Source organism: Symsagittifera roscoffensis, chromosome 5, assembly GCF_963678635.1.
Source record: "Symsagittifera roscoffensis chromosome 5, txSymRosc1.1, whole genome shotgun sequence".
NCBI lineage: Eukaryota > Metazoa > Xenacoelomorpha > Acoela > Convolutidae > Symsagittifera > Symsagittifera roscoffensis.
This window is the reverse complement of record NC_087066.1, coordinates 53,992,946-54,013,391: the sequence shown is the minus strand read 5'-3', so window position 1 is coordinate 54,013,391 and position 20,446 is coordinate 53,992,946. Positions and strand designations below refer to the sequence as shown.

General features: G+C 34.2%; 1 protein-coding gene and 1 long non-coding RNA gene across 6 annotated transcripts in view; one reads left to right on the top strand and one right to left on the bottom strand.

Moving 5' to 3' along the window:
• Positions 1–7,298: 7,298 nt before the first annotated feature.
• On the top strand, positions 7,299–10,744 carry LOC134845782 (uncharacterized). Its single transcript, XM_063862862.1, has 3 exons — positions 7,299–7,719; positions 9,088–9,164; positions 10,334–10,744. The coding sequence occupies exons 1-3, from the start codon at positions 7,355–7,357 to the stop codon at positions 10,633–10,635; spliced, it is 744 nt and encodes a 247-aa protein (XP_063718932.1). The 5' UTR covers positions 7,299–7,354; the 3' UTR covers positions 10,636–10,744.
• Positions 10,745–14,418: 3,674 nt separating this feature from the next.
• Positions 14,419–20,446, bottom strand: part of LOC134846540 (uncharacterized) — a 10,357-nt gene continuing 4,329 nt past the window's right edge. For 3 of the 5 annotated variants that reach the window (XR_010162816.1, XR_010162815.1, XR_010162817.1), the window contains exons 2-3: positions 17,200–17,515; positions 14,419–14,638 (exon numbers count right to left, since the gene is read on the bottom strand). This is a non-coding gene — a long non-coding RNA (uncharacterized LOC134846540). The remainder of the gene's footprint in view (positions 14,639–17,199; positions 17,516–20,446) is intronic. The other 2 variants (XR_010162819.1, XR_010162818.1) reach the window with 1 other exon arrangement.

Sequence of the window (20,446 nt, the reverse complement as noted above, 5' to 3'; positions counted from 1 at the left end):
GGAGCGGAACCCCAATAATGGTGGGGCTCCTTTACAGCTTTTTGATAGCAAGTGCTTGGACATTCGAATAGTAATAAATTAACACCATTGATGCATTTTTAAATCATCAAATGAACCGAAAAAAGCTATTTGTTGCAAACAGCATCACAATAATGGAAACTCGATTTCAGAAATTTGATAACTCAATTTTTCTCGCAATTTTTTTGAAATCCATAATTTATACATACTGTGGCTTTATGCTTTGCGATTTGTTTCATGCAAAGTTAGTGTGGATGCTTTCAGTTAGTTATATTCCAAATTGTTTGTTGCAAAATTGAGTCTATTTGTATTTGGTGCAACTTATGGCAATTTGTTAGCATGTGTAGCTGCTTTATTCGTGACTAGTGTTTGTCGGTTGTTAAACTTGAGTGGCTGAGGGGATAGTGCGTGAGACTCAAAATCTCTTGATTGCAGTGGGTCGCAGGGTCGAATCCTAAACGTAGCCGAGTTTTTGCTAATTCGAGGCTTATTTTTACTTTTTCTTTTTTTTGATAAAGCTGTTTTTGGTCGTGTTCTTGCTAGTGTTTTCGAAGCGCAGTTTCGCCTCTGTAAAAGGAAGCCAAAATCCATTATCGAACAGCAAAAATAAAGGTTACAAACGACGACTTCTTTTTTAGAAAACGGAAGTCATTCAAACTCTCGAAATACAAATAGGCGAAATAAAAAAACTACCTATGATCCAATTTTCTCAAAGTGGGCAAATTTTATTTAAAAAAATGACAATCATAAGTTTGTTCTAGAATTTCAAAAAGCTTTGAGGTCATCATGTTTTCTCCGAAATTCGAAAGTTGAGATTTTTTTCTGTTTACTTGCGTTCATTGACTCTTTTCGATTTGTCTGTTGGCTATGTTTTTTGTTTTCCACTAAAGAAAGGTAACACAAAAAATCATTGGAATTGTTCGAGCGACATATCAATTTGAAGTTTTTTCAGTCGTGATTCGAACATAGAAATTTTTCACAAAGCTGTCTCGATGTCGAGAAAAACCGGTTTGAAAGGTTTGAGAGCGATCGATAAATAGTTGTTATTACACTAGCGATCAGCTTAGTGTATAATTACGAATATTCTTTTTTTTAAAACCTAACTCGCAAATATAGTGTTCATTAAATGTGTTCACTAATTTGTAAATTTCAATGTAGTATTGAAAATTGCATAGCATCTGTTCTCTGCTTTATTTGTGGCTAGAGTTTAGTGCCTATTGAGCGTCCGTGGCCGAGTGGTTAGTTTTTGAGAATTTTAGTCTCTAGGTCGCAGGTTTGAGTCTCAGACGTAGCCAAATTTTTAAAAACTAATTTGTGTTTTTTTTCTATTTTTTTTTGCACTTTAGAGAGCTGCTCTTTGTGTTCTCACTGGTGTTTGCGAAGCTCAGTTCGCCTCTGTGTATGAAACTCAGTCATTTAGGCTAAAAAAACTTGATTTTAGTGAACGAAAACTAAATTTGGAAGAGTGATACGTCGTTTTCTGGGCAATGAAATTTTTCTGAAAAATTTAAAAATTGTTATGCAAAAAGTTTTTTAGAACGATCATTCTAAAACTAATTTTAGATTTTTTTCATGTTTTTTCGTTTTCTGTTTTGAAGACAACTATTGTCGATTATGCCTTTATCTACTATTTTACTCTCATCACACTAGGGACAAGAATTGACAATGATTTGAAGAACTTTTTAGTTGTTTTTATGAATGCGGCCGTAACATTCTGTACTACTTCTATACCTTTCTTGTTTTAAATTTACGCATGTGTAGTTTCAACCGTGTAGAAATAAGAACCAGCTGTTGGGTCTCGTAAGTTTTTTCAACGTATGTGGTAAAATTTATTTGAGAGAAAAAACTTCCAGCTGAAAGACACTCGAAAATTGAACGCTGCTAACCTTGTTTGTCTTTTATTCGAAGAAATTTTTTTGCTCATCTTTTGTCGGTTTTTTTCTGAGTTTGCTTTTACAATTCAAGGAACTACATGCAAAGTTCGTGTAGCATATAATTTGTGGAGCAATATCAGGCCTCTGTTAGCCTTTTTTCTACTCAAAGCATCTTTTTCAAAAAAATATATGTATTTTCTAAACTAAACAGAGTTTGTTTAAGAGTAATGAACGTAGTGAAGACTCTTATATAGGTCTTGGTGGTTTTTTGTTTTGTTTTTCGGGAAAAAGTCTTAAAATGCTCTAATAAACTACAGATGTGCATTCATACATATTAATGCATTTATGAATCACCAAGACGTAGGCATTGTACCAAGACAATGTATATATGCAATTTTTGAGTTCAATTGAAATTCATCTGCTGAAAGTTACGTTAATAGCACTCTCCAAATACGAACGTGGAAATAGCGCAAAGAAACGTGAATAATTTCTTTTTTCGAAAGTGGAATGTAATTTTAAGATTTCCAGCGGATTAGAAATTTTACCTATTGATCCACTTTTCTCAACTTGGGTAAATGTTTTTTCTATGGAATTCAGAAATTGAGATTATTTCAAAGTCAGTGTTATTTTTCTGTTTATTTGCATTCATTACTCTTTTCTAATTGTTAGTTGGCTATGTTTTATAAGATCAGTCAATTTTTTCCAACATAAATCGGAAATCTTTGCGTTCAACGTTTGTTTTGAATTGGAATATGTGTAGAGTTATTTAATTAATTCAAGTTTTATGGACGGATGCTAAAGCCTGTGTTTTAAACGCATAAATAAAGCCCATTCATTGTTGCCTAGAATTAAATAGTCAATTTTGTTGGAATTGAGTGTTCGTAAGGTCTCCGTGGTACAGTGGCTTGTCTAATTTTTTTTTTGCTTATGTCGCATCAGATAGTGTGTTCGATCCGTGTTCGTAAAGTTTTTTGCAGGCTTAATTTTTTTATGAACTTGCTTTAAATGCCTTAAAACCCGGTGCATATTTGAAAGAAGGTCAGAAGCCTCTTGTTTCAGGTTTTTTTTGTTCAGTTTCGCCTTTTCAAGTATTTGGTAAATTTCGAAAAAAGGATAAGCATTTCAGAGCCTAATATAGCAAATTATTAAGAAGTGATCTTAGATTTATCGATTGTTTTTGTGGTTTTTTGTTGTCTTGTAATTTTCAGATCAATCTAACGTTAAGTTTCGACGATTTCTAAGTTTCCTCAATAAATAGAACAGTGTGTTTGCAATCAGCATATGTAGCAATGAACCAAAGAGCACGTAGTTAAAGCAATAAATCAGGAGCATTTCTGGAAAGCGACTGATTATAGCCTCGTTATGCACAAGATTTGGTTTGTGATACTTATAACTTAACTGTTGGAAAAACACTTTGATATGTTTTTATTGGAAATCTATTTATCCGGTAGTAATGCAATCAATTTTAAAGCAGACAATAAAATTTTATTGTTGCCTCGAAGAACCATGATACATGTTTTGAAACCGATAAAATCCAACTGATGTTGGGTGGTAACATATATTAAGCAAAGCTCGTTAGTAAAATGCAATGAATTTGATCTTTTTCGGAAAAAGAGAGTTTTTTATTTAATTGGTTTTTGATTTTTTGTGCCTTGGCTCTTTGCGCGATCAACATGGTATATATGCAGACCTTGCTTTTTTTACAGGACCATTTTTCCAGTACACAGTCCCAAATTTCTATATACAGTTAGTTAGCGCAGTTTTCGGTCGTTTCAAGAAATTATATTGTAAGGTTGTTTCGGCTTAATGAACGAGAATTTGCTGCTACCTGTCTTGATTACACAATTATGTGCGCCCAATTTAGATTGAGCAGGTTGTTAATATTCAGCAAGTTAAGAGAATCTTTCAGGATTGGCCAGATGTTGATTGGTTCAAAATGTTTTTAAAATAGGCTGTTTTTTTACTGTTTCATTGTTTTTGGCTTGCGTCTGCGGAGTATAGGGTAACCTCTCTGAAACAAAACTGTTGATATTTTTCAAGTGTAAATGAACAAAGTGAAGACGATCTGGTTCGCTCGCGAGTTTTATTCAAGCATTTTGTAAAGAAAAGTCTTACATGTTCACGCTCATCTTTTTTTTTCGTTCGAAATAAAAGTTAGAGATCATGTAAATTTTTTAAGCATACTATAGCATTTTTGAAGAAGCTTAAATCAAGTGAAGTTCAAGTCCGCGTGTCCACTGTGTGGAGGTATCGCAAAGAATTCTTCTGGCGATTTATGACATCATACAAACTAGCTATCACTGTTTTTTTTTTACTCAAATGACGCTTGTGTGATTTTTGCAGCCCACTTTTTTGGTAATGCAACTTGCCTTTCGCATTGCCCAGTTTTGCACGAAATTCAACCTGGGCTATTATTTAATCAGTGGGTGTTATACCCGCTAAACTAAAGCGCTATCATTGCTGCCCAATCGTTCATTAGGTAAATTTTATTTGACTGAGTTGCGTCAGCTGGTGAGTTCAATCCTCGAGCGTACTAAGAATTATCTACTTCAGGGCTTTATTTTTCAATGCTTATTTTCATTTTTTTCTTCTGTTCCGTTTTTTTGCTTGTTTGGGAAACGGGATTTCGCTTCTGTTAATATTATACCTGAAATGATGTATATTTGAAATCGGATCTACTTAACAATTGCCCCCGCGTTTTAAGAAAGAAGGTCAATTGTTAAGTAGCTTAAAATAACGCATTTTCGGCCAATCAGATTGCAGCAAAATTCGAGTTCTAAATAAAAAGCTTAAGTGCTATTTACTGCTTTCATTAACAGGGGTGGCAGTTCTCAAGTAGATACCAAAAAGAGGGCGATTGTTAAGTAGATCTTTGAAATTTTCCAGATGATGTAAACGAGGCTCACTTAGACGTCATGAAACTTGGAACAATCTCAGTTGTCACTCGCAATCTCAGAAACACTTCAACTAAATCCAACGTCAGAAGTGTTAGCAGATTATGTGGGCAACCTCTATCTCTTTTTCGTCTTCACCAGGGCCAGCAGAAAGAAGCTTCTGCGAATGTGGTTTTTAATTATGAACTGGCACTGTAGGGGAAGTTTTTTTTTGTTGTGGGGACTTTGATATTTCTTTTTTTTTGCTGATAATCACTCAAGTCAACCCTTGGCGGCATAACAATTTTGGCGGAAACTTATGAATCTTATGAAACTTATCTCGGGTAAGCCGTTCAGATTACTTATCCACAAGGGAAGGGATCAACATACGAGCTGTTCAGCTCTTGGTGGAGAACCGCTGTTGTTACCCGGGATAAAGATTCGGGAAGCTTTAAGATCTTGGTGAAGCTTCTGGAAAAATCAGTGAGGAAAAACAATTTTTTTTTCTTTTCAAATTTGGTTCAGAATTTTCTTGGTTTTTTTTTCAAAAACAAATTAAAAACATTGTCAACCTATTTTAGATCGACTAAATACTTTTTTGAAGTCTACTGAAACACCAAAAAGGGTCTTGTGGGTCCCTCTTTGGAAACTGTTGACCCGAAAACTGCGTTTATGTGCTCACTTACCCTCTATGACTTACTTTATAGGTGTCAAACTCCTGTATTGGAACTTTTAAATTTAGAAAAAAGATAGAAGAGATTATTTTGTCGAGCCAAAAAATTTGTGTAACCTTTTCATTAGAAGGCAATCAGTATGGAATCAGGCGCCTCTTCAATTCGCTTCCTTAATCAAATGCATCCGCAAAGAAATTTTTTCAGATCAATCTAACGTTAAGTTTCGACGATTTCTAAGTTTCCTCAATAAATAGAACAGTGTGTTTGCAATCAGCATATGTAGCAATGAACCAAAGAGCACGTAGTTAAAGCAATAAATCAGGAGCATTTCTGGAAAGCGACTGATTATAGCCTCGTTATGCACAAGATTTGGTTTGTGATACTTATAACTTAACTGTTGGAAAAACACTTTGATATGTTTTTATTGGAAATCTATTTATCCGGTAGTAATGCAATCAATTTTAAAGCAGACAATAAAATTTTATTGTTGCCTCGAAGAACCATGATACATGTTTTGAAACCGATAAACTCCAACTGATGTTGGGTGGTAACGTATATTAAGCAAAGCTCGTTAGTAAAATGCAATGAATTTGATCTTTTCGGAAAAAGGGAGTTTTTTATTTAATTGGTTTTTGATTTTTTGTGCCTTGGCTCTTTACGCGATCAACATGGTATATATGCAGACCTTGCTTTTTTTACAGGACCATTTTTCCAGTACAAAGTCCCAAATTTCTATATACAGTTAGTTAGCGCAGTTTTCGGTCGTTTCAAGAAATTATATTGTAAGGTTGTTTCGGCTTAATGAACGAGAATTTGCTGCTACCTGTCTTGATTACACAATTATGTGCGCCCAATTTAGATTGAGCAGGTTGTTAATATTCAGCAAGTTAAGAGAATCTTTCAGGATTGGCCAGATATTGATTGGTTCAAAATGTTTTTAAAATAGGCTGTTTTTTTACTGTTTCATTGTTTTTGGCTTGCGTCTGCGGAGTATAGGGTAACCTCTCTGAAACAAAACTGTTGATACTTTTCAAGTGTAAATGAACAAAGTGAAGACGATTTGGTTCGCTCGCGAGTTTTATTCAAGCATTTTGTAAAGAAAAGTCTTACATGTTCACGCTCATCTTTTTTTTTCGCATTTGTATTTTTTTTGCGAAATAAAAGTTAGAGATCATGTAAATTTTTTAAGCATACTATAGCATTTTTGAAGAAGCTTAAATCAAGTGAAGTTCAAGTCCGCGTGTCCACTGTGTGGAGGTATCGCGAAGGAATTCTTCTGGCGATTGATGACGTCATACAAACTAGCTATCACTGTTTTTTTTTACTCAAATGACGCTTGTGTGATTTTTGCAGCCCACTTTCTTGGTAATGCAACTTGCCTTTCGCATTGCCCAGTTTTGCACGAAATTCAACCTGGGCTATTATTTAATCAGTGGGTGTTATACCCGCTAAACTAAAGCGCTATTATTGCTCATTAGGTAAATTTTATTTGACTGAGTTGCGTCAGCTGGTGAGTTCAATCCTCGAGCGTACTAAGAATTATCTACTTCAGAGCTTGATTTTTCAATGCTTATTTTCATTTTATTTCTTCTGTTCCGTTTTTTTGCTTGTTTGGAAAACGGGATTTCGCTTCTGTTAATATTATACCTGAAATGATGTATATTTGAAATTGGATCTACTTAACAATTGCCCCCGCTTTTTAAGAAAGGGGGTCAATTGTTAAGTAGATTAAAATAACGCATTTTCGACCAATCAGATTGCAGCAAAAAACGAATTTTAAATAAAAAGCTCTAGTGCTATTTACTGCTTTTATTAACAGGGGTGGCAATTCTTAAGTAGATACCAAAGGGAGGACGATTGTTAAGTAGATCTTTGAAATTTTCCAGATGATGTAAACGAGGCTCACTTAGACGTCATGAAACTTGGAACAATCTCAGTTGTCACTCGCAACCTCAGAAACACTTCAACTAAATCCAACGTCAGAAGTGTTAGCAGATTATGTGGGCAACCTCTATCTCTTTTTCGTCTTCACCAGGGCCAGCAGAAAGAAGCTTCTGCGATAGTTTTTTCTAATAATGCATGTAAAGTTGGAGAATTGAGTGGCGTTTCCATGACGCAGAAAAGAAGTATCCACCTGACGAAAAAGACGGAGGAGATAGTGACGAATCCGGAGAATGCAGTTTGGGATCCAGTTAGGGAGTTCCATTTTCGGAAGTTCTCCATTTTTGAATCCCTCGGATTTGACTACGAAGACAAGGAAGCCGACGATTGGTTTGCCAGGTATGTATTCTATTTCTGCCTCGTTTCGGTTCTGAGGAAGATCGGTTTCGGGTAGCTGGCTGATTGACAACACTTCATTTCATAAATAAATTAACCGTCTTTATCGGAAATTGCAGTTCAACAAAGAAAAACGAACTGCCGTAAATTTCGGTATTTAAAAGCAGAATTCCATGTCATAAAATACGCATAATGGAAACATTAATAAATCAAATAATTAAAAACAGCGCCTAAAAAACTTGTGAACTGATCTTTGTTTCGATCTTTCAGTTATTTCTTACTTTTTTACACACTGTTCTTCGTTCACCAGAAAATTCATTAGTTACGACCTTGATTTTTCTCGCTCTGAGTTCTAGTCGGAAGATACTCATTTAATTGTTAGCTGAGTTTTTCACTTGTCGGGGAAGTCGACAGGTGGAACTAATCTGGATCAATGATATCTAAGAGGTCTTTTCTGTTGTACGGCCCAAAATGGGTCTTTATTTATAACACTGGAGCATAATACTAGAATCTAATAAGTTATAAACTAGATTCCACAGAAGGATATCTGAAGCTCTAACTCAAACCCAATAGCTAATTATTAAACGCATTGATAATTTGGGATTGTATAACAAGAAAGACCCTTAAGCTGTAAGAGATTTGCCCGATTGAGTATTGCTTCTCTGGGTTGAGCTCTGAATATTGAAATATCTTGAGGTCCGATACCGCCTGACTAATAAGCTGTGAAGTCATAAACAGTTTCTAGATATGCGTTCAAGAACAACTTCCTAAACTGTCTACAACCTACAGTACTACCTGAAAACAACATTAATCAAAGCAGCGAGAGTGAACAGGTGTTACTGCATAGAAAATCAATCACGCGTTTTCTAACAATTCGATAACATTTTAGGTGTAAAAGTATACCAACAAAAATGAAGTTTTTTCTGCATGTGCGCATAAATTAAATGGCATTTGTTGGCAAAAATCAGTTTGTTTTTAACAATACTGTGTATGTACAAAGTTTTCATCAAGCTCTTAGTGTGAAAACCCTCCACTTATTTCCTCTCGAAAATCTTAAGCACGTGACGGGCACTTTTTTATAATAATGTTTGGAAACGTAGCTTCTGATTGTAATCAGCCATCTGAAGTCAGTGACTTTCATTCAGATTATGAGACTGAAAGTGGTTTTTGCCGACAAATGTGGTCTTAAATATGCGTATATTGTCAATATCAAACGAAAAATTTACAATGTATCGGCGACTTGTTGTCACTTAAAAAGCGGATTTTGGCAGAGGGTTTTTATAGGGAAAAATTTCAGAGAATTCGATGTCCTCTTTGCTGTAAAAAACGGTGTTGGCCTTGTGAACAAGTGTTATTTCTCGTTTGATTTAGGTACTACATGTTCGTCGGTGTTTCTCTCATGTCAGTGGGAATGGTCTTCTTCGTGTATTACAGACCATCTTACACCAGTGAGTTTAATGCACTACTACAATTTCTAAATTTATTTATGCGTGACCAAATGTCTTGACCAAATGAAAAAATCTGTGTTACTTGCACAGTAGCCGGCTATCCTTGTTTTTGTTAGATTTTTTTTGCAAAAAGGCTTGAGCATTGTTCACGCACTAATTTGAGTTTTTACTGCCTGACTTTATATAATTTTTGACCTTGCAAAGTTGTGTTGAATTATTACCTGACGCTCAACGAGACTGTTAACTTAAGTTTTTTAACATGCTAGTTTTCATCCAACCTTGGTCAAAATCTTTCAGTCAGTGATTTGATTGCAATTTTTTTTCTGATAAACGTATCCTTATCTCCCAATAGCCAAACAGTCTCATGAAAATTAAAAAGCCATGAAAATAGCATCAACTTGGAAGTTTTTGTTCCTACCGTTGGTTTTCATATTTGGGCCCTAATGTGATAAGATGAATGATTGTAATTGAAGTCTGAGCCTTTGAAAGATTAGAAGGGATCTTTTTGCCTGTAGGATCATCTATGTAATTGGTAGTAGTTTGATTCCTGAGGGGATGTCTAAATTTGTCCCATCGAACTATCACTGTCTTTAGGTCGAGTTGGTTCTAACTTCAAGTTAAGATTTTTAGAACACGTAAACATGTCTTATGCTGGTCCTATTCTCATGCCCTGGAAGCATTATTTTTTCTTTTTGATGAAGTAGCCTCGCTTAGTAGCACTTTTATTTATAATACAGCGATGTGATTGTTAAACCATTTTTTTTTGTTTTGGTTTGATTTTTGAATCTCTACTTTCATAGTGGAGCTCAGTTTTCGTTGTCAAAAATTTCCAGAAATAGTTGTCCAATAAAACTACGTTCTTGTCTAAAAATTTCTAAATTCTATTTATCTTTGCAATCATAGTTTGTCTGAATTTTGTATCAGACTTTTTGAATGATTTTGTAGCAACTTTTGACGGATTTGTTTCCATAATAGTCTAAAAACTGTTGATGTTCTGCTCAAAAATATGAAAAAAAATGTGTCATTTCTGATCGTTTTTTGTTAATTTTTGGGGGGTTTGTATATTGTCAATTGGCCAATGTAGGATAATTAGCGCACGATATTTCTTTCTTAATGCTAAAGCAGAAATTTCATTCAGCTCAGAAATGATTTTTGGTTGCGTTTTGTAGGACTAGTGCATGACTGGGGCAAAAGAGAAGCTTACAGACTAATTGAGGAGAGAGAAGCTCAAGGACTTCCAGTGTTAGAAGTGGACTACGCCCCAGTCGAGGAGCTCCTCCCCTTCCTCCCACCAGAATTTAACTTGTACACTTGCGATGTTGAGACAGACTTCACCTATTATGACAGAGTATATCAGCTCTACCCGACACCCAAGCCAGTCTCATTCAACTCGCAGACGCCCAAAATTCTGGGCGCGTTTCCACCCGAACAGAGGTTGCTCAATGATGGATCCAAAATGACAAGTATTTGAGCCCCGGATGGAATTAAATGGAACTCGGACTGGTTTTTAAAACTATATTGATTGGTAGAAATAATCTAACTAGCGGACAAACGCTGATTGTAATTCAAACTTGATAACATTTTTTGTCGAGGAGCAAAATTGGATGCATTAAAGCTAGGATTGGTAGGCGTGATTCCTGTTCAAAATTGTAGAAGGCCACGCCTGATGACCATCTACCATCGGAGTTTCCATCATTTGACAGCACATTAATTGCTGCGACTGGGTTTTGTTTTGTTAAGTACAGCACTAAATAGTGAAACAAATTTTGTAATGAATTCTTTGGAATTTAAGAATTTATTCACTTGAATCTCCATTAGCAACTTAGGGGGCAGTCAACCTAAATGGTAATCGCTGTCCACCCTCATAGTCAAAATTGTTTGAGAAGTAATTTTATGAACAGTTTCAAAATTCTTCTGAACAAACAATTAAATTTTTGCAATCAAATTGGCTCTTTTTCCTCCATCTGTCAAATTTACTTAATAAATTTTGCTCTTGTGAAAACTGGCAGGCTGACCAATTAAAGCATTCGAAAACATCTGGTCTTCAAGTTCACCTTATAAAAATATTGCTTAAGTGAAGGAGTCCGAATTTTCTACAGCAGTCAAAGAATAATCCTGCGCTAGATTAGTTGCTAAGGACATGAATACAAGCTATTGTAACTCTTTCGATTTTCAAAAATGTGAGAATATTTTGCTCCGTCCGGTTTTAAAATAATTTTACTTTTTGCTAAAAAAAATTAACGTAAAAATCGTAAAATGTACTGAAAATTTTGAAATGGTTGACTTTATACAACACACTAATGAAAAAAAATTCTGTTGGTTATATAACGATGATTTTTTCTGCAGTAAATGCTTCTTCAAAGGTAAAAAAAATGCTGCTACACAGAAACTTCGGTTTTTAATACAAGCAGACCTTGTATCATTAGACCAGTAATTTTCTTTTAAATCTATGGAAAATCTTCAACATAAATTCCAAAATCTGTGGACAATTTAAATTAAGTTAGTTGTTGTCATAGCTTCTATTCATCAAATTTGTTGGAACGTCTTTAAAACTTGTTACTTTTAGTGTTCGGTTAGTAAAAAAATCAGCCGTTAAGACGAAAACCATTTTTGGAGTGACTATAAGACGACTCTACGCTCATTTCTGCCTATTGTATATCTGAGAAAATTAAACCGCTTAAATTCGAACTGATCATTCAAATTGTAATGACACTTGTTTGTCGTTTTAATGTCTTGTCGTTTTAATGTCTTGCCGTTTTAATGGCTTGTCGTCTTATTTACCTAGAACTGCTAATTTTTTGAAGTAAGCATGAATTATTTGCAGCAAAAGCAGACTCAATCAGCAAGCGTGAAACTTTTGAAGCTTCAGGTTTGTCTCCGAAAAGGCCTATTTGTCGTGCTTTCTTGAGCGTAAGAGTTTATTTAGCTGGCTTGTTTATATATGCAGTTTCGATTGTTAAGATAAGTATATGGAACTCACAAGATTTTTCAGTGATTTAATAAAGCAAAAAGCTTTCATGTCGGAATTGTTTTTTGTTGGCCGAAAATATGAAGAACAAAACTCTCCAATTATCTTTAGAAGCGCCTGTTTATAATAAGTTAAGCGCTGTCAAATATTTTATAGCAGAACGTTGAAAATTAGTATAAAAATATAGCTGGTGTTTTCTTCAATTGGTGCTTAAATTTTTGCTTATTTTGGTGCTTAAATTGTTTGCTTATATTGCTTAAAGTGGAAAAGTTTTTTTAAAGATATTGTTATGTTTTCATTTTCTGTCGTTGTGACTTTGTGACGCCTGATTTTTTTCAATATTCTCAGAAACTTCCTAAAAGTTGTCCGAGTTTGGACAAACATTTGAAAAACTAATTAATTTTTAAGAGTTTCATTGCGAAGCTCTTGTTTTTAAAAGTCTTCCTTTATTCTAGAATCATTTCCAAAAAATCGTTTGAAATAACAAAAAATAAAAACTTGTTTATTTTCAATTGTTTTAAATTAAAATTGAATGGAAATTTTGGCGCATTTTGTAGAGCAACAATTGAAATTTTTTAGAAATTTTCATTTTACGGACTTAAAATTATTAAGCATTTTCAAAAGTTTGGTTGTTGAATGATTTCAAATTTTAATTCAAAGTGGACTCAGCCGAGTTCAGATTTACTTTTTATTGTGTTGCTCTTGTACATTTTGTTTCATTGCCTTATTCAGTTTACTTTCTAAATAGATTCCTTTAATTTGTATACAGTTTTCTTCATAGGGTAATCTGATTTGCTGAAGTTTTTGAGAAGAACAGTTTTCATGTTTTAAAATTCAAGTAACATGGTTAAATATTAAAAATTAGTTCTTCTCTTTACACAAGCAAAGCTTGTGTTATATTATGAACTCTCTTTTTTTCCAAGCTAAATCGCAAATATTGTTGCGACAAAAAAATACAAAACAAGAATAACTTTTCAAATTGAAACTTACATTTCTGAGAAATTGAAAAATAAGAAGTTAAACTATCAACAAGCAAATGAGTTTCCTTTTCACATAGTTTCTGATCAGTCATACCACGGCCCAACCCAGGGGCGGATTTTGAGAGGGAGCAGGGAAGGGGGGTTCAAACTCTTTCAAGGATTCGACCCCCTGCCTACCCAAACGGCCCCCTTTGGTACTAATTTAAGAAGCCCTTTTATAGGAAATCCTTTTAACGCCTTTTTTGGACTGTTTTTCTAAAAATTTGCACCCCTTTTTTGAGAAAAACCTAGATCCACGCCTGTTCCGACCTGTAATGGCTTTACCCGAACACTGATTGCCGCGCAAACTGTGAAATGTGTGAAAAAACTTTGATTTATACAGGTTTTTTGGGATCTTCTTAACTACCGCCCGTTGCTAAAGGGGGAGATTTGTTACTAGGACGAACTTCGCATATACTTTACCATTAAATTAATTCATTATAGGGGTGGCATTTCGTTACTTGTTACCAAAGGGTGGGAGAATAGTTAAAGACAACCACTTTTTTGTGAATAAACATTTTCATCTTATTAACAATCCCCACCCCTCTACAAGGTTAGAATGAAGGTTTTTGAGATAACGCCAACCAAGTGTGACAAGATTTTGAATTTTCGATTTTTATGCTAATCGATATAGTTTTCATTTTTGAAATTTTTTTGCTAGTCGAGTTTTATGCTAGGCGTTATCGGTCATGTTTTGGCTTGTGTATGCGAAGTGCAACTTCGCCTCTGTGTAGAAAAAGTCAAACGCCATTCTAATTAGAGTACTATTTATAATCTAGAACAGTATATAGCCAAGAATATTACAGGAATCTCAAGAGCTAGAAGTTTTTATTAACCGCTCGATTAAAAAGTCATAAGATTGTTTTTACTGACCTTTTACCAGACTCGATAAACAAATTTGATCGACAGTTGTAATGATGCTGTTTAGTCTGGTTAAAAACAGTGTTTTCACGTTTTTTCAGCAAAGTTTTGTATGTTCAAACCGCTTCCTTTTCGAATCTTGCACTAATTTAAATTTATCTTAATTGAATTATTGCCTTGTGGTTTGGTAAAAGGTCGGTCTGGTAAAAGACCTAGCCCAAGGGGAGAAATAGTCAAAGAAATCCGCTGAACTAGCCTTGCAAATCGGCGCTTCAGAAATTCGGTTTTTTCACTCGCGAAGAATTTCAACTATGCATTTCGTTTAAGGAGGTTATTCTTTCTATGATGTATAACAACAAAAGGAGCAATTTTTAATTCATTTATTTTAATTACACAATCAATCGCACCTTATTTTTTAAAATTCGGAAATCATTTTTTTCTAAACTGATATTTTGACGCTAGTAGTTGAAGTTTCATCGTTCACAGGCTGACAATCTTTTTCGGGAGTGACTTCGGAAAGTTGCGTAGTTTGGACTCTGTTTTTGGTGTTGTCCAGAAAGCGCCATTTGAAGCCAATACCTGGGCCATCTTCGCCCATAACTCGGAACGCCTCGCGCGGGAAAATCCTATAGCAAAAATTATTTGTTTTTATTACAAGAAATTGTTACTCTAGGAAATAAAAATGTCATCTGCTCATTTCACAAAATCAACTTATCAGCCCGAATAAATTCTTTTTGTTATCATGAGGTTTGTAGTCGAGAGCCGTTATATTTGTTTGAATGTGAGGCCCGCCTACATTTTCTAGCCCAGAAAAAAAAGAGCAAATCTCAATCAGGGGCATAACAACGATGTAAATCTAAAAATCTTGTTTTTTTTCTACAATTTCGTTTGCATTTAAAAGCCTTAACTTTAAATCAAATTGATCATCTGAAGACCTTCTTTTGGGTCGCACAAACTGATTTTCCGATTTCTCCCAAAACATTATGAAGACCCTATTTTGAAAAAATTTTGCGGCAAAATTGTCATTTTTGGTCTGTTTTTTCAAAGAGCATATATATATATATATATATATATATATATATATATATATATATATATATATATATATCTTAGCTTGCTCTATAAATGCCCTTTGAAAAAACAAGCCAAAAATCAAAAATGACATTTTCAGACAACTTTCGAAAGTTTTTGTTCAACAAATTGCGTTCATTTTAAAAAATACTCCCCGCCATCCTAACCCTTTCTCCCTTACATTCGCCCCCGCTTAAAATACTAAATATTTTTCGTCATCGTATGGAAGGAAACCTAAATAGGAAAAATAACTAAAGTGCATCCGATTTAGTTTTTTTTTTCTTAAAAAGGCTATCTCAAACTTAACTTAGGTTTAGACCAATTATTGGGCATGTAATGAGCCCGCATACAAACTGTTCAGCTCGGATGACAATCGGATGACTTCTGTTGCGACCCTGACTAAGACTGACATGCAACTTTTGCTGATTATTTATCTGAACTGGTGAAAAACAACTTAACCTTTGCAAAAACACCATCCACGTCTTCAACTATTTCCTAATGCAGTGAAAATACACTTAGCAGATTTTCAAAATAAAATTGGCAGCTTCCTAGTGTTTTTAATTTGCTTGCTTTTTCACTTGAAGCCATTTAGACCAAATTAAGGCTCTCGTTCGAAAAAAAACTAAGTTAAAATTTGGTTCTTGAAAACTCTGTAAAACATGCCGTTTTTCTGTCATTGTTTTCAGCTCTTCGAATGCTTCTTTTTGACAATTTACTAGCAGTATTTTCAGGCACTTTGCATTGTGTTAGGTTTTTACAGATGAGGACTTTAATTAAGTGTCGTGCCTTCATTAAACATTTGCTCAAAAGTGGCTTAAAACGATTAGCTTTCTGGAGTCACTGCGTTTTTCTAATTTTTGTCGTAGCAAAAGCTGATCCATTGCAAAATCGAATCTACTAACGCAGACAAAAAATTAATAAAACAAGGATAGACGGTTGGTATGAAAGCAGCACGGTAATTTTGGACAAACTCATAACAAACTTTTAAATTTTATTTTTTTTTTCAAAATTGCGCGATTACGATGAGAGGAAAGACGGCAGCTTAAAAATTTAGTAAATTAATCGTAATTGACTGAAAGTGTCTTCAAAAAAGTAAAACTAAAAAAAAAATTTAAAATTTTTGATATGATTGAAATAAATTTTGGCCGATTTTTTTGAAACTTTATATTGACAAGGAGGGAAGCGCTCGCTTCGAAATTCTTTTTTATAAGTTATAAAAAAGCTTCGAAAAAATGTTTGTTTGGATTATAATAAACTTTCACGAGCTAAATAACCCAATTTCGATCAACAAAAATTACTCACTTTACTCACTCGGAACTATAGACTAATCGCCAAAATTTTAAAGGTGGTTTTCTCGACATTGAGTTAACTTTTTGGAAGTTTTTAATTGTTGATCGAATCATGACTAAAAGGGTTTTAATATGATATATCACTCGACCCATTCTAATGTTTATTTGCGGGGACCTGATTTTAAGTCAAAAGTAAAAAACAAAGAGAAAACGAGAGATCCAGTTACCGTCCCCCCAAAGCATTCGAGTGGTTGGATTTTCAGCCAATCAAAATCGGGTATTTGACGTGCAGATCTAGGGTCTTTTCCGTTTTGTGACCCGGAACTGCCAAATTGTTAATTGAGCCCAAATTTAACAACATAATTAAATTGACAATTGTTAACAAAAAGATCGTTTTTGGGCCGTATAACAGAAAAGACCCCCCTTGAGGTATTTTAATCCTAATCATATAGTGGGTGGAAGAACTTAGCATACTGTTTTAAGGGGAAAGGTTAACTTGATCAATAACATGTCTTTGTCCTTAACCTGAGCTCATTGATGAATTAGTACATATTTTGCGAGAACTTCGGGGTCATTTCTATTATACGGCCCTTTTTGCCATCTTTTTGCTATGTTGAAAAATGGACCAAGAATTTCATTATAGAGAGAAATCTAATTGAAATTTTGGTAATGTTGTTGGGCCCTATGACAGAAAAGACCCAAACCTCGCAATATTTCCCGCTCAAAATTTGGAGATCAAAATTCTCATGACTATAAAAAAGTTTCATACGTTTTATTTAAATTTCGAAGCGAAAGCTGAGAATTGTGATATTTGAAGTAAAACGTACCTGGTTTTGTTCCCTTCCCAAAACATATTCACCCGCAGACCTTTTCCCCACCGGCTCCCAGTTGTACCCCGCAGTATACGAGTTCACACACTCTGCTGACTGCACATTCGACAACGATGAGAAGAAACACTGCCAAGAACGTGACAGTTGTCATGAAAAACGAGCTCTGCTTTCAGTGCTTTTGGACGAACTTCGAATTGGCAGAAGAAATCTTTTTGGACCTCAGATGAAAGTTTTTCGTAGCATTTTTTGGCGAATAGGAGCCTGTTTTGTTGCTGTTCGAATAGGTGGATCTCATTTTGATGTTTAATTCCTGCTGATACAAAAAGACAGAAATAAAAAACTGTTTGTGATTCATATTTCTATTCAACTAAAAAACAGGACATAGCTTTCATTTATCTCGTTGTAGTTCCTTTTGGACATTAGATAAGATTTCATTCTAAGTTCAGTGTCATTAACACAACAGGTAAATGCGGATCTCTTTAACTATGCCCCCTTTTTGCAAAATGGGGATATTCGTTACTAGGTAAAAAGTTCACATATGCTTAACCAGGGGCGGATCTAAGATTTTCTCGAGGGGGGGGGGGATTTTCAAAAAAAAATCGAAAATTGAAAAAACAGTCCAAAAAAGCCGTTTTTCGGGGACTTTTTGAAAAATTTTGACAAAAAAAATCGCGTTTTTTTTTTGGCGCGCGCTCCCCTCAAACCCTTTTTTTATAGTGTCATTACGTATAATTTTTCAAGTGTACCATTATGAATAGTTATTGAAATTTGCGCGGCAAATAGTGTTCGGTTTAAACCGTTATAGGTCGGGGCTGTGTCTTATAACTATTACTTTATTTTCTTTTCTTAAGTTTCTTACTTTTTTGGCACAAAAAATTAGATACAAATGGAGACAAATAGTCATCAGAATGAGATCTCATTAAAGCCCATTCATTGTAATTCGAACGACTTAAAAAACGTTTTATCGAAAAAACAGTCTCAAATTTTGCATTGGTTTTTAATTTGATAAGCTCTGGGCTATTGTCTAGCTTGTATAGTTGTTATGATAGCACAAAAAAAGCCTCAGAAGTTTCATTTAAGCCCGAAACTTTCATTTTTGAACTTCATTTAGACGTTTTTGGAAATAAAGTTGTTCAAAAAAATAAAAAGATGTAAAAAACTGAAACACCTTTAAATTTTTGTTTTCGTCTTCAATTTTCGCTAAAAATTGTTGTCAAAAAAAACTTAATCTATTTAGTTTTAATTAAAGCGTTTAGTTTTTAATTTAACTCAATTAGGATCGCATCAACTAAGCATCAAAAAAACTAACGAGACTGCCCTTTTCCGTTTTAACCCATTATTTTCTACAGATTTTGATTTAATTAGGATAAACTGCAGTCATTTATGCGATGCGAGGCTTGTTGAAAGATTGCCAAAAATTTGTGAAGTTGAAAATTTGTTGAGAAAAATGTTTATTTTGACTAGGAAAAAAATATATTTTTGTCTCCGATGTGTGAAATTGTGACATTGGTACTTGACTACAACTCAAAACTTCCTATCTGTGACAATTGGGCAATTAAGATGAAAAACGTTCTTGTCGCAATTTAAAAAATTTTTGAGGGAGTTCCTACAATAAATCGGATCACGAAGTTGACCAAAATGATTTTAAGTATTATTAGATTTAATCTAATAAATTCCTCAAAATCTTAAGGTTCAAGATTTGGGAATCAGATTTTCAGCCTCAAATTCATAATAATAATCGCATTCCGTTCAAGCTATGATATTTTGTAACAGGTTATACTTGTTATCGAGGGTGCTGTAATTTTTGCTAAATATAAAATAGCTTAAAAACTTTTAAAAAGTTATTCAATTACATATAAGCTAATCAGATTTCATAACACTAATAGTATCCACAAGATTTTGGCTATCGATCCCATTATTTTACATCAGAAACTTGATTGTATTGAGCACATCGAAAGAATATTCTAGACTTTAATTCAGTTTTTTTTGTTTGAAAAAATAGTTAAATTAAATGAATAGTCATGTATCTGACACTAAATGGCCATGCCGATATGTTCACCCAGTGTGTTCAGAACCTCGATATGTATTGTTCTTCCAAAATAGCAAATTTAGTTACAACAAAAATAACAAATTAACACGTAAACAAAGCTAGCAAAAGCTGATGCTGTTTTATCTATATGCTCTTTTGTACAGTCCCGGCGTCGAGGTTAAGAAAGATGTGACATATTTTTGCAGGTAGCCTCGAGTTGAAGCCATTAAAAAGTGAGATAGGGTTTTATCGTCTATGTATTGATACGTTTGATTATACTTCGATCTCGTAATCAAACATTAACGTCCGCGCAGATAAATAAAAAACAGTTAGCAGACGAATACGAGTAATTTCAAAATTTTCCGAAGAAATTTTTTTCCGTCAAATTCTTGAAAAATAATTTTTCGAGTTTTGAAATCAGATGATGTTTTCAATCATATCATTCTGGACCGGTTAGTCACTGGTAATTTTCTAAATTGACGGTTGAAAGCAGTAGCTCTAGTGGTGAGTTAGAGACAACATAATGCAGAGCGTTGCAAATTCAAACTTTCATTGAGAGTGGTCGTGACGAAAATATTTACGGATCTGATTACGGAAATTTGTAAGTATATACCATAGGGATTAGAATGCTAAGTTGATCAGTATTTACTGAGAGTCGTGCACTAATTTCGCGACTTTTATTTTAAATTTATAGTTCCGACTTTCGAAGAAAACGAAATATTTATGCTCGGTCTGGTTTTTTTCATTTAGTCAATTTTCACCAATCGAAAAAATAATTTTCAACAAATTATTTTTATACGCCATTGAAGATATATTGACTTCCTGAGTTCAAATATAAAAAGATATTTCACCTCCGATGATTCAAATGTAAAAAAGATATTTCACCTCCGTTCTGGACTAAATTATGCGCGCTTTGAAGAATTTATTTATAATGCTGAGAGCGTAACGTGAAATATTTATGCGTGGCGAATTATCCCGCACAACAAAATCGTTCCAAATTGAATTGAGGTTAGCTAATTGGTAGTATTAATTTCGTACGACTCAAAATTTTACACATTGATATTTTCCAAAATGTATAGGTTTTCAATTTTTCTTTTCCCAGAAACAATTCCATATAAATTAAGGGTCATTCAGAACATTCAGGGCTTTGCCCTGATATAGGAGCAGTCCTGCGCTATCAACTATTGTTTTTTTTACTATTTCGAAGCTTACCAC